The sequence below is a fragment of the Glycine soja genome, chromosome 1, assembly GCF_004193775.1.
Source record: "Glycine soja cultivar W05 chromosome 1, ASM419377v2, whole genome shotgun sequence".
In the NCBI taxonomy this organism is placed as follows: Eukaryota; Viridiplantae; Streptophyta; class Magnoliopsida; order Fabales; family Fabaceae; genus Glycine; species Glycine soja.
In genome coordinates, this window is record NC_041002.1 from 51,682,401 (window position 1) to 51,696,224 (window position 13,824).

General features: G+C 34.2%; 2 protein-coding genes across 3 annotated transcripts; both read left to right on the plus strand.

Annotated features, from left to right (window-relative positions):
- Positions 1–678: 678 nt before the first annotated feature.
- LOC114420584 (proline-rich receptor-like protein kinase PERK4) lies at positions 679–5,168 on the plus strand. Its single transcript, XM_028386446.1, has 9 exons — positions 679–807; positions 1,047–1,762; positions 2,387–2,926; positions 3,133–3,219; positions 3,318–3,388; positions 3,514–3,590; positions 3,698–3,842; positions 3,944–4,108; positions 4,617–5,168. Exons 2-9 carry the CDS (start codon positions 1,171–1,173, stop codon positions 4,842–4,844), a joined length of 1,905 nt encoding a protein of 634 aa, XP_028242247.1. The 5' UTR covers positions 679–807; positions 1,047–1,170; the 3' UTR covers positions 4,845–5,168.
- Positions 5,169–5,892: 724 nt separating this feature from the next.
- Positions 5,893–10,856, plus strand: LOC114420594 (U1 small nuclear ribonucleoprotein 70 kDa-like). Of its 2 annotated transcripts, none has more exons than XM_028386456.1 (10): positions 5,893–6,164; positions 6,333–6,447; positions 6,540–6,619; positions 7,184–7,259; positions 7,344–7,408; positions 7,495–7,557; positions 8,886–8,967; positions 9,039–9,201; positions 9,472–9,531; positions 9,748–10,856. In XM_028386456.1, exons 1-10 carry the CDS (start codon positions 6,057–6,059, stop codon positions 10,364–10,366), a joined length of 1,431 nt encoding a protein of 476 aa, XP_028242257.1. In that variant the 5' UTR covers positions 5,893–6,056; the 3' UTR covers positions 10,367–10,856. The 2 variants fall into 2 exon arrangements, with proteins under 2 accessions (XP_028242257.1, XP_028242253.1); XM_028386452.1 differs by having other exon boundaries at positions 9,742–10,823.
- The last annotated feature ends 2,968 nt before the right edge of the window (positions 10,857–13,824 follow it).

The following is a 13,824-nucleotide window of genomic DNA, read 5'->3' on the forward strand; positions in this document are numbered from 1 at the left end:
TTGTCTATATATAAGAAACTTCTAATAACCTCTGTTACAGAAAATTAACAATCTTAAAATCAACTTGTTCCTAGACAGTCAATTAATAACTTGAACATAGACAGAGTTGCCAAGGAGATCTCAAGTTAAAATTTGTTTTTGAAGCTTGATCACGTAGCCAATCTCATTTAATGGAATAAAAGTCTGTTGTTGTTTACATTTAGCCTCAAATAAAATTATTTTTGAAGATTGATACTATCTACTAAGAGAAAAAAAGATACTGACATTGCTAATTTTCTATGAATGGGACTGTGATACAGTAGTTGTTTTCAGTCTAATTAGTTACCATTGATTTTTTAAGTTAATTATATATACAATATATAATAATTTTGAGGTAATTTATGAAGATTTACTTCTTTGAAAAATAGTATACAAAATTATTACATTCTGTCATACTGAAAATAAAGCCTTTTAAATTAAAAACTTAGGAATGTTATTTTTAGCTGAATTATGTATTTTTTTTTTGTTGGTTGGCAAACTATTTCAAGGTAATATGTGCTGTGAGTTAGTACAATCCTTTAAGCAAATTATGGCCGAACATTGGATAATCGAAGGAATACCAACCAAAAAATGGTAAAACCTATAACTAACTCAAACTAAGCAAGAGGTGGCTGAGACAAATGCATCGATTGAGAAAAACAGAGGTCCTCCTTTTTAGGAGACCATTGAGGAAAAACAGCAAAGCCTCCTTTTGTCTAATGGACTTTTTAGCATGCAACACGTTTCCCTTTTCTTTCTGTTGAGAACCCCTGCTATTCTTCCACTCAGGTACCTTTTCTCCATGAGAAAACTTTTTTCTCTCTTGAAGAGACTTTAATCCCATAATCTAGGAAAAACAAATTCCATGACTAATTCAAAATAAAAACACCATTTTCAACATAGTAGTAACCTGGTTTTGACTTGAGTGTAGGTTAATTAATTAGTTATTTCTCCTTCATCTACATTAATTGAGATTTTGGCCATAACTTATTAAGTAAATCATTCAAAACTCACTGTTTTCTTTTCAGGGGTCCCAACCGTTGGTAGGAGAAAAGGTGGTGTTTCCGGCAAAGTGCTTTTTTGGACACAAACCTTTCGCCGGAACCCAGATTAAGCACTTAATGTGAATTCTGAGATACAATAACAATAACAATGTCTTCTCCACATAACTCTTCTCCTGATAATGAAACCCCGGATAACTCCACCCCTGATGACGCTGACAACTCATCTTCACCATCATCACAATCACCACCTCCATCATCACCACCGCCATCATCACCACCTCCATCATCGCCACCACCATCGTCACCACCTCCGTCGTCACCACCGCCATCTTCTTCATCATCGCCACCACCCTCGTCGCCTCCACCATCATCTTCATCATCACCACCCTCTCCTTCCCCTCCAACATCAAACAATCCAAGCCCTCCATCACCTAATGGGTCCTCACAGTCACCTTCTCCACCCGGATCATCACGTTCTCCGCCCTCCTTTGAATCACCGTCTCCTCCACACAAATCTTTAGATTCTCCACCGTCCTCAAGGAACTCTGGCAGTGGCAGTGACAGTGGCAGCCGTGATAGCAATGGCGGTGGCGGTGACGACAGCAGCAAGGCCATAGTTGGAGCAGTGCTTGGCATAGGAAGCGTGCTTCTTATTTTGGTCATTGTTTGCGTTGTTTGCTCCAGGAAGAAGAAGAAGAATAGAATGTACTATTATGCAGGAGAGCAATCCATGGGAAAAGGTAACCAAGCAAAACCGTTATTGTTTCTTGCTTAGTTTTTTATAACATCATGCACAGGCACCATTTAGAAGATGAGAAAGGACAAAAAAGCAATGAACACTTGTTAGAATACACACTTTATTGATATTTACATTTTTCTCTCATCCATCTCTTTCTGTGAATGTAGATGAGCACATGAGTGTTCAAGGATCATTTTTTGGAAAGACAACACTAATATCTGTCGTACTTATGTCATGAAAAAATCTTAAAACAAGCAAAGTATTTATTATAAGCACAACTAATTAAAAGTTCAAGGCAATATTAAAATAACTTAGTTATGACTTTTATTTTCAACATAGACATTTTATTATTTTAATACATCTTGAACTTTTGATTGTCATGTTTGCGACCACTTCGCTTGTGCAAGAATTGGTGGTTAGACAATAGCTATGCATGTACCATGCTATGATTAGTGCTTAAAAATGAGTTGTATACTTGTATGTGAATGGTGTGGTATATTCAGATCACAAAAGGCAATGCCTATACTCATCAAACTTGTATATTATATATACTGAATCAAAATTTGGGGTACTCTAATATTGTTGATTCCTTCTTATTCATCTTATTTATTAATGGTCTCTACAGGGAATAATAATAACTATTACAATAGCGGGCAACACCCAAATTATTACGGAGGTCCACATGGGGACCATGTTGTGAGGATGCAACAAAATGGAATGGGTCCTGGTGGCGGAGGGTGGGGTGCACCACCACCACCTCCTCCAATGATGATGAGTAGTGCTGAGTTTAGCTCCAATTACTCGACGGGACCGGCCCCGTTGCCTCCTCCCTCACCAAACCTTGCTCTGGGCCTCAAAGGGGGCACCTTCACTTACGAGGAATTAGCAGCTGCCACCAACGGATTCAATGATGCAAATTTGATAGGACAAGGTGGATTCGGCTATGTCCATAAGGGTGTGTTGCCTAGTGGAAAGGAAGTGGCAGTTAAGAGTCTTAAAGCAGGTAGTGGCCAAGGAGAGCGAGAGTTCCAAGCTGAGATTGACATCATTAGCCGCGTCCATCATCGCCATCTCGTGTCACTTGTTGGATACTCAATTTCTGGTGGCCAGAGGATGTTGGTCTATGAATTTATTCCCAATAACACATTGGAATATCACCTCCATGGTAACTACTACATATACATTCTTTGAACTCATGTCACTTGTGAAACCATAACCCTGAAATTTATTGATATATTAAGATTTAGATGTGAGACTTTTAATGCCGCAGGTGCAAGTGAACCAAATAACTTGTAACATATTTTTCTGATATTTTTTATGTGAGCATCTTTTGCAATCAAAATTGCTAATGCATATTACGGTGATATGCAGGAAAGGGTAGGCCTACCATGGATTGGCCAACTAGAATGCGGATTGCAATAGGATCCGCTAAAGGGCTTGCTTATCTTCATGAGGACTGTAAGAGTCGCATCCGTCTAGTTTATGATCTTTCCTTTTCTTCTCTGTTTATATATTTATTTTTTTATTTTTGCTGTATTCTCTCATGTACACTTTAGGTCATCCTCGTATTATCCATCGCGATATCAAAGCTGCAAATGTCCTTATTGATGATAGCTTCGAAGCAAAGGTTCAACATATTTAATTAAGTTTATGTCCACATATTTACCTTCTTCAACTATTTAATCATTATCCAACATGTTATGAATCTTATGTTTGAAGCTAATCAAGTATGCGGACAATGCATTTTTTCAGGTTGCTGATTTTGGATTGGCTAAGTTGACTACTGATAATAATACTCATGTATCGACTCGTGTCATGGGAACTTTCGGGTAATTTTTCATCACCATATTCTTTTATTCTCTGTAGGAACTTCAATAAAGAAATGTGATAATTAAAAATCAAAGGGATTTTGCTCATGATATGCATGTTAACACAGGTACCTAGCCCCTGAATATGCATCAAGTGGAAAATTGACAGAGAAGTCTGACGTTTTCTCATTTGGAGTCATGCTATTGGAACTCATAACTGGGAAGCGACCTGTTGATCACACAAATGCCATGGACGACAGCCTAGTAGACTGGGTTGGTATTATGCTCATTTTTAAGTTCATCAATTTGTCCTATAACATTTTTTTTCTCTCTCTCAATTAACTCAAACTTTTGGGAACCTATGAACCGAGTAGGCTCGACCACTTCTGACTCGTGGACTAGAGGAGGATGGCAACTTTGGAGAGTTGGTTGATGCATTTTTAGAGGGAAACTACGATCCTCAAGAACTGTCAAGAATGGCAGCTTGTGCTGCCGGTAGCATTCGTCATTCTGCCAAAAAACGTCCAAAAATGAGCCAGGTATGTATATATGATTCATTTAGAGATCACACCAATATTGATCAATATTTTCATTTTAAACCAAATGAAATGTTTTTTGCTGATAAGTTTAATAGCTATGCATTATACTTTTACATCATCAATCAAATAAAAATCAATCAAATAAAAATCACTGTTAGTATTACTTTTAAAATAATCATTATAAAAATCAACAAATTTATCATACATAATAAGTTACGATTAAATGACCATGTAAAACCATTATATACTATCAATCGGTGCATCACTTATTTTCTCTTTTTTAATCTCATGTTTTATTTTGTTTCATTTTTAAAATGAACTAAACACATAATAGAACTTATATAGTAGTATTATGTTTTGCCTGTGCTAACCCAAATGATACCCAAGGCACTGATAATGGCATGCCATGTGACTATACTTTACAGTTTATGATGGCATGAACGTTTTGAAAATAGTGGCTAATTGAATAATTCAATTAAAAAATAGTTTATTTGTGACTAATGTGCAGATTGTAAGAATATTGGAAGGAGATGTCTCACTGGATGACTTGAAAGATGGGATTAAGCCGGGGCAAAATGTTGCTTACAACTCTTCATCTAGCTCAGATCAGTATGACACAATGCAATACAATGCTGATATGCAGAAGTTCAGAAAGGCAGTGTTTTCTAATAGCGAGGAATTTGGCACCAGCAGTGGCTCCAGTGGTGAAGTAAGCCAGAAGCAGCAACGGCTCTAGATTGCGGAACTAGTGAGATTAGCAATTCTAGTATTAATTGCTGATAACACACGTGAAAGGAAAAAATGGAAAAAAAAAATAAAAAAATCAAGAGTGTTGCTGTTTTTTATTGTTTCATTGGCATGGGAAGTGAGGTCTCAATTTGTAGAGAACTGAACTTGACGCCTTCGTTTCAGGGTGTGTTTGATGAGGCATACAATCAATGTTACTTGTATCTTTTGTTCAATGTTTTATATATCTTTAATATGGTTATTGTGTACTTTGGGATGTATAGGCATACATTTGGAATGGAATCTTGAACATAAATATAACTCGTATTATTAATGGAAAGTTTCTCGTGATACTTATTTCATGGCCAACATAATGCCTAAAACTTTGAGATAAGGTTTTTTGAGATACTTATTTATTGGATTGGATAACTTTATTGTTCATAAACCAGATTTAAACATCAAATATTTTTAAAAAATAATTAACTCATGGTAAACTATACAAATATAGTGTTTACAGTATAATTTAAGCAAGTGAAATGATTTGATGGTTTAGGTAGCAAAGAATTTGAGTTCTAGTCTTATTTCTATTATTTTTATAACACTTTTTAAATTATAAATTATTTTACTTTAACTAACGAATGGACCAAAAACTAAAATTACTTAATTGAAACTAAAACTATAAATTTAACCTTTATCTTATTAATCCTTTCCCTAAACTAAAAACTTAATCCAGTATAATTCATGAGCCAATATTTTAGTTTTGATTTGAAGACCAAAGGTTTGGAGCAATTGGCAAGGAATTTGAAGGTTTCTAAGAAATAAAGAAAAAATAATAATTTTATTATTATAATTATGAACATAAACAATTAACTTTAAATATCTACCTACCAAATAAGCTATCTTCAAATATAAATGGACTTAAACTTTTATGTATTATTAGCATAACTTATTTTTCCTTAACCAATAAAAAATCTTCGTTAATTTATAAAAAATATAATATAATTTTTAAGTTAATTTTATTATTATAAAAATGAACAAACTTCAAAACCCTTTACACTTACTCATATAAATAACTCAGGGCGGTAGCAACGTCAAACTGAGAACTGTGGCGGTTGCGGCAACCTTCGATCTTAATCCCACGGGGCAACGTTGGATCTGTTGAACTTCTTCTTTTATATGCACTCTGTGATTTCGCTACACCCTCACTCCGCTTCGCCACCCTATGGGGGACAACAACAGCAACAACGATGCCTTCATGCGCAACCAAAACGCCGCCGTTCAGGCCCGCACCAAAGCGCAGAACCGTTCCAACGTCCTTCAGCTCAAACTGGTCCCTCTCCAACCTTCTCTCACCCCTTCTTCCCTTACAATTGTTTTCTTCTTTTCTTTTCTGAATCTTAATTTTGGATTCTCGACCTAGCTAGGGTTTATCGCAGCGCGTGTTGAGTTTGTAACACTGATTCGCGTTTTGTTTGTTTGTTGTGTATCGGCGATGCAGATTGGACAGAGTCACCCAACCGGTCTAACAGCGAACCTGTTGAAGCTCTTCGAGCCTAGGCCTCCGTTGGAGTACAAGCCGCCTCCGGAGAAACGGAAATGTCCACCGTTATCAGGTTTTGTAAATGCATCCGTTAGGTTTTCGCTATTTTCGTTGATTATACTTTGTGTTTCAATTAATTTATTTGTTTTTCTTTCTCTTTTCAAGGGATGGCTCAATTTGTGAGCAAGTTTGCCCAGCCTGGCGATCCAGAATATGCTCCACCTGTCCCAGAAACCGAGACTCCTGTAGTATTCAGTTCATTTTTGTCACTGATAACTGTATTTTTGTGTATATGTTTTATCTACTTAATGCGAACGCTTTCTGATTATTGTTGAAACTACTTATTTGAACTGTGAAACTGAGCGAAGGGGTGAGTGTAAATGTTGAGCTTTCTTCTGAATGGTGTCTCTCCGTGATTTGTCTATTTGCTTCGACGAGAGTTTATTGAGATGAAAATTTACCATGATGATTAGTATGTGACAAATACTAATGCGGAACTGATATAATCTAATGTTAAGAGTTCATGTTTGTGAGTAAAGTTGATCCATTCATTGCTTATGATGTATAGTTTAAGGTTTTATATGCATGAAGACTTTTGTGGACAAAGCGCTATATATTCCCTGCCTTCATGATCTTTTGTGTTGTAAATTAAATTTCTGTCTTCTGTGGTCATCCTTTGAAATGTCATTTTAGATTTGTTGTTCCGTGGCTTAAAAGTGATTCCCTTCTCCCTAGCGGCCTAGCCCTGCAAAGTGAAAAATGAGAGTACAATGATTTATTATGGTTTTGATCCATTTTGATGAATGTAGGCACAAAAAAGAGCCAGAATACACAAGCTAAGGCTAGAGAAAGGAGCTGCAAAGGCTGCTGAGGAGCTTGAGAAATGTGATGAGTCCTATATTGTGAATTTGCTAATATTTCATGATTTTGTGTTCTCTGGATGCCATTCTTATATTGGCTTCTATGCAGATGATCCACATAATGACCCAAATGTGTCGGGAGATCCATACAAGACATTGTTTGTGGCTAAACTCGTAAGTTGTATTTTCCAATGTAGTATTAGTGTGACACTTTAGTAGCATATAGTTAGCCATATCTTATTGTTGCCATCTTCTAACAGAGTTACGAGACCACTGAGAGCAGAATCAAAAGGGAGTTTGAGTCATATGGTCCAATCAAACGGGTAGGTATTTTTGAATATCCCTCAGGGGATTCGGTAAGAGTTTCATTCATATTAGGTTCTTTGTTTCTTGTATCTTCTGTTCAACATTTTCACGAGTTATGATTTATCAACCTTCAAAATGTCTTTCTCAGATACATGCATATTTATATATGAACAACAAAATGCAAGCTATTTTTCAAAATATATTTTTTAAGCGAATATTCATATTGATATCAGTCTTTGTCATCAGCTAGCTAATTATATTTCTTACTTTGATTATCTGGAGGATGTAATTTTGTACAATGTACTTCAGTAAATCAGTTGGTTATCTTGACTAACTTGATTGCTGGGCTGTATAGCTTGTCATGAAGTTAATCAATCATGCATAGTTTTTATCGTGTTCTGTCCAAAGATTTTGGGATACCTGCATCTTCCTGATTAAATTTATCATCCATCATGGTGAGTGATTTTGCAATGGTAACAACTGCCTTTAGTGGTGCCACCAATTTCCATTGAATGGATTTTTAGGTATTGGTTCCAGTTTCCACTTAGTTCCTCTGTTAATTTATGTGGATTAAGAGATCTTCTGAGGGCTTGGGTTCCTCTAGGAATTATGTTAGCAGTAGGTATAGTATCTAAGAATACATCCCTGGTAAGGGTGTGGTCTTCTTATTCTGCAAATGGTAAATTATTCTAAAATTTCAACCAATCTGTACTCAAGTTCAAGTGCTTCCATCTGCTGTTAGCTGAATATTTAGTTGAGCATAGCAATGATTAGCATCATGCCTTTTGGCCTTTTGTTTTCAAACAAGAGAGAAAAGGAGACTGACCTCTTGTGTTCTTTTCTGCACTGGGTAAAATACACTGGGAGTATTGCATTCTCTTCCTCTTCTGTTTAATTTCTTAACTAGCATGTTTTTTATGTTAAATTTTGTTCTTGGCTAAGGCTAGAGTATCTGTATTTATCAAAAACAAATCAGCAATTGAGAAGATGCCACTGTATTTTCTACATTACCTATAGTTGTTTTCTTTCTTTAAAATAATATCCCTGGTAAGGGGAACTAGTCAACAACTGGTTAATTGGCCTCAAATACATCAGTTTTTCTGCAACTATTGCTGGTGGTGATGCATCTCTCGATGGGAGCTTTGTGATTTAAAGGTGAGCACGGCTAATTAGGCATAGTGCCTGTCTGCCGTGCCATTTAAGAATATACCATTAGTCCTTTTATTTTTGTAGTATTGTTAATTATGAAATGAGGGAGTTTTGTTTATTTTATTTTCTTTGCAGCTGAAGACCAGAATTTTCTGTTCTGACTAGTTTTTCTTTTTTAAATTTTCTTGTGATTTAGGTTCGATTAGTTGCTGACAAAGATACAAATAAGCCCAGGGGTTATGCTTTCATTGAGTATCTGCATACAAGAGACATGAAAGGTTGACACTGATTACTTAATTTGTTTATTATCACTATGGCTTTTAATTCACATCTTTGGTTTGTTTTGCAGCTGCTTATAAACAAGCTGATGGTAGGAAAATTGATGGTAGAAGGGTGCTTGTGGATGTTGAGCGTGGGAGGACTGTTCCAAATTGGAGACCTCGCCGCCTAGGTGGTGGGCTTGGTACTACTAGAGTTGGGGGTGAAGAAGTTAATCAGCGACATTCTGGGAGGTGATTGGTCTAATTGCAATCCTTTTAATAATTTTCATTATCTGTTGATCATGTGATTTTTCAAATAACCTGCCCCGGCATAACTGGTAGAAATTGAACTTCTATTCACTGTTTATTTGGCTTAATCAATACACAACTCATCACCCTCAGTTGCAAATTAATCCCCTTAGTTGCTCTTGTTGAAAGTCATCTGCACTGTGGATAACTTGTGGTATGCTTTGTCTGTAATATCGTTGAAGGGAAATTATGACATGAATTTTCATTTTTCAGGGAGCAACAGCAGTCTCGTTCTGAAGAACCAAGAGTGCGGGAGGACCGACACGGTGATAGGTAAGAAATTAGATATGTTTCTAGTTCAATTTTCTCTGGTTTTCAACATCAATTGTTGGCCGTACAAATAATTCTTTCATGCTTGGGAATTTTTTATCGTTTCCTGGCTTTGATTTCTGGTCATATAATTGAGGACTTTGAAATAATGTTCTTTCATCATATATTTTGCAAGTCATTTACTTTGATTATTGTTGGGCTGAGATCATTTAGAGACAGGGAAATATCACGTGAAAGAGTTAGGGACAAAGACAAAGAACGGGAGCGATCACGTGAACATTCTCATGAAAGGGTCAGGGATCGCGATCAGAGAGAGGATAGGCACCACAGAGACCGAGATAGGACCAGGGACAGAGACAGGGAAAGAGATAGAGATCGTGGACGTGATAGAGATAGAGCACGTGATCGTGAGCGAGGGAGGGACCGTGACCGGGATCGAGAATATGATCGACATCGTGAGAGGGATAGAGATTATGAAGTTGGCGAAACTGATCGAGGACGCTCACGTGATAGGGAGTCTCATTATGATCGTGTTGAATCTAAACATGGGGAAAGGAATCATGACTATGAGCCTGAGGATGATCGTGGTAGGCAAAACCAGTATGAGCATGGACATAGGCATGCAGACCCTGATCATGACACTGAGCATTATGACCCCTACAATCATGGAGATGATCGTGGTGACCATTACAATCAGTATCCTGACCCTGATAGGATGGAAGATGACTACCATGCAGGACGTGCAACATCTGAATCACATGAAAAGGAGAGAAGTCATGATGTGGACCGTGAATATCGGCGCTCAGAGAGATCACATTCCCGGGAGTATGATTATTAGGAATTGGGCATAGTACTTCTCAACTTTAATTGGTAAGATTTCATCATTTGGTACATTTACTTTTGAATCTTGCTCCCCCGGTATTGGTAGTTTTTGAATGGATTAAAGCACGGTGTGATCATTACAAAGAAAACTGTAGCTGCTACCATCCATATGGTCCATATTTGAAAGCTTGAATACTGCATCTTTCGAGACGTTTGCTGCCTTTTGTCAACCTGGACTTGGACATCTAATATTGGTATTTTATTTGGCATTTGTGTTGTTTTCTGCTGACTTTTTATGAAATTAAACATAATGTTTTTCTGGTTCATTTTTTACGGGAAACAATTGTGCGGGGTCCAAGTTTTCGTTGGTCTGTTGATCTCTGTCTTAGCTTGTGTTTACAATACAGAGTTTCCAGCATTATTTGTACGTTTTCTTACAATTTTTCTTACGTTGGACACCAATTATGTGACAACTTCCAGGGTTATTTGAGGTTTGATTTTTGATCGTTTGATTCGTCGTTCTTAAAACCCAATCAAAAGCGATTATTGGAGCTGACAGTAATAAAATTTGCTTCTTTGATTTCAGTTGGGTTTTCAAAACAAATGCCTCGGAAATTAATAGATTTGGGTTGCTTATACAAGCAATTGGTTCTTGTATAAGAACTCAACTCTATTTGTTCATATGGTTAACCCATAAGAACTTTTAAGAGTTCATAAAAACTGAGTTAATAAACTCTATTGAAGAGGCTGTTATATTCAGCTTTTTTTTTTTCAATATCGAGGAAATAGAAAGGGAGAGAAAATAATTTATAATTTTTTAACTATACAAATAATTGTCTCGAAATTTATACTTTTCTCGTCTTTTCTATTGCTTTTTACAAGGGTAATAGTTTACTATTCATATCTTTTACTACCAAAAAATATCATTTTACGAACTAATTAAGATAACACTTTTTATGTGAGCATTAAACTAAATAAGTGAGCTTTTTCTTCTACCTTTTCCTTTCTTTTTCTCTTCATCAAAACGTTTTCCTTTTGTTCTGTTCTGAATTAATGCTTTGTTAAAATTAAAAGTGAAACAGAGATGAAAGGTATATATAAAAATGAGAAAATCCAATAAAAAAAGATGACATTTAAATGGATGAAAATAAGAAAAAAAAATGAGAAATTTCCCTATTTATTTGAATGGGTGAGAGATTAAACAATAATTGTACGAAAATATTTTATCTTAATTCAAAATTAAAATTAACTCAATTAAATTTTTCTTTTGATATGTTTTTCAACATAAAATTATTTTTTATTTTGAGACCCTTGTTATGTGATGCAAAGACTCTTTTTTGAAGGAAAAAATTGTATTTATTAATATTATGATTGAGTTGTAATTTGTATTAAAAAAATTTACAAAAAGTAGAAAAGAAAAGAATGAACTCTTCTTTCTCATTTCACTCTAGTTTGAGTGAAGTTTTTTTATGGATCTTACAAGACTTTTTTTGTTATTTCAGCAGCGATAAGTCATTGTTTTATTTTATATCTTTCCGTTTATTTTATTTCATTTTTATTTTTATTATACTCATGCAAGCAATACTAAATGAACAAAGACAGATCCAGAAATACATAAAAAAAAGTTGAATTTTTCTGTTACACAACTATTTAAATATTAATTTTTAATAAATAATATATTGCAGATTGCAGAACAATATTTACTATTTATTTTATGTACAAAATTAGAGATAAGATTTATCACTAGTAAAAATTTATCAAATCAATAATTTATTATTATTGTTATTATTATTATTATTATTTTCTACTAATATTTTTTAATTTAATTTAATTTATATATATTTATAACTATTATAAAGATAATTATCCTATTCATGTACATACTTCTTAGACGGTTTTGTTCTCTAACTAATTTTAAAATTACCTCTAAATTAGACAGTTATTATAAAAAAAACTCCTCAAATATGACAATTATTTACATTTTTTAAATTATTTATTTTAATTAAAAACTAAAAAACAAAATATATTATTGATTAAAACACTGTGTGTGCCTGTTTCCAACTAGTATATAAAGAAAATTTTGAGGGAGGAAGGAGGGCTAGGATTCCTGTATGTGCCCTTGAATCCGTCTATGGACAGTTAAAGTGATCCATGAAAGTGTGATTTCTGTTTTAAAATATATAATATATACGTAATACACACTGAAGGGTTGTGCTGAGGTAGAGTGATTACAATTTTCGAAATGCCAAAATTATCATTATGTTAGAAAAATCAATAAATAAACGTGGATAAAAAGGTAGCTTTTTTTTTCTTCTTGTTTTTTTTTATTGTTCCATCTCCATCTCTAATACAATAACTTTTTCTTTTCTTTTCGTCGAACCTGACTTCTCTATTGTCATTTTTCATGTTGTCCTGTGTTACCTTATTAAAATAATAATACATAATAGTTGTATTAATATTTAATAATAATATTTAATTTAAAATTATATAATTTTAAAAGACAGCACACAAACAACACCAAAGAAAAGTCAAATTATTTTCGTTCAATACAGTAAGCAGAGTGGGTTTGGGAGGGGGTACGGGTAGTTTGGGATGCTTCTCTTCCTGATTGTTATGCCGTAGCGTGGATTGTGGAATGTGGATGTTTGTCCTGACCGATTATTAAATTATTATATCGTCTTAAAGTTTTTCATACAATGATTGTTAACATTATTGGTGACTTATCATTCTCTACTTTCAAAGCACTAAAGATATTTTTGCTAGTAAAAATTTGTACTTCATCTTTAAATTATTTTTATTTTCTTTCTTAAATAATAAAACAAAAAAAATACATCGCCGCACTTTCCTATACTATTTTTAATTCTCCCAAACAAAAAATCTTAGTAATTGTTATATGAAGCTTCCTGAAATTGGCTTGTTTGTGTTGTTCCTCTTACATCCTGAGGGTAATAACCAATAATCAACCAGTACTCCTCATTTTTTGGCAGTCTGATACTAATAATATCTTTAAATTTTCATATTCATATCACCATTTTAGAGATTTTGACCTTGTAGCACTCTCTAATATCTTTTTTGAGATTATAAGATTAGTTTGATGATGATAGAAGAAAAAAAGAGAGTTTGACTAATAAAAAAATTAATAATTAATATTTACCCATAAAAAAATTAATATATAACATTTTTCTAGACAAAAGAATGTAGACACTATTTGGGTTGAGCTAAACTCCCTACAACCATGAGTATCACTTAAATTTCAATAATACATTAAGATAAACACTTTAATTAAGTATTTATTCATGAAGTTGTTGTCATCTAAGAATGTATATAATAAATTAGACCATAAAGTTTATTAGAATAAACTAAAAAAAAATATTCTGATAAATTTAATAAAGAAAACTCATTAAAATAAAATTAAAAACATAAGCCGAATGTAATATTAGTATATTTCAATAAACTCCCGTAAACTCTTCTAAA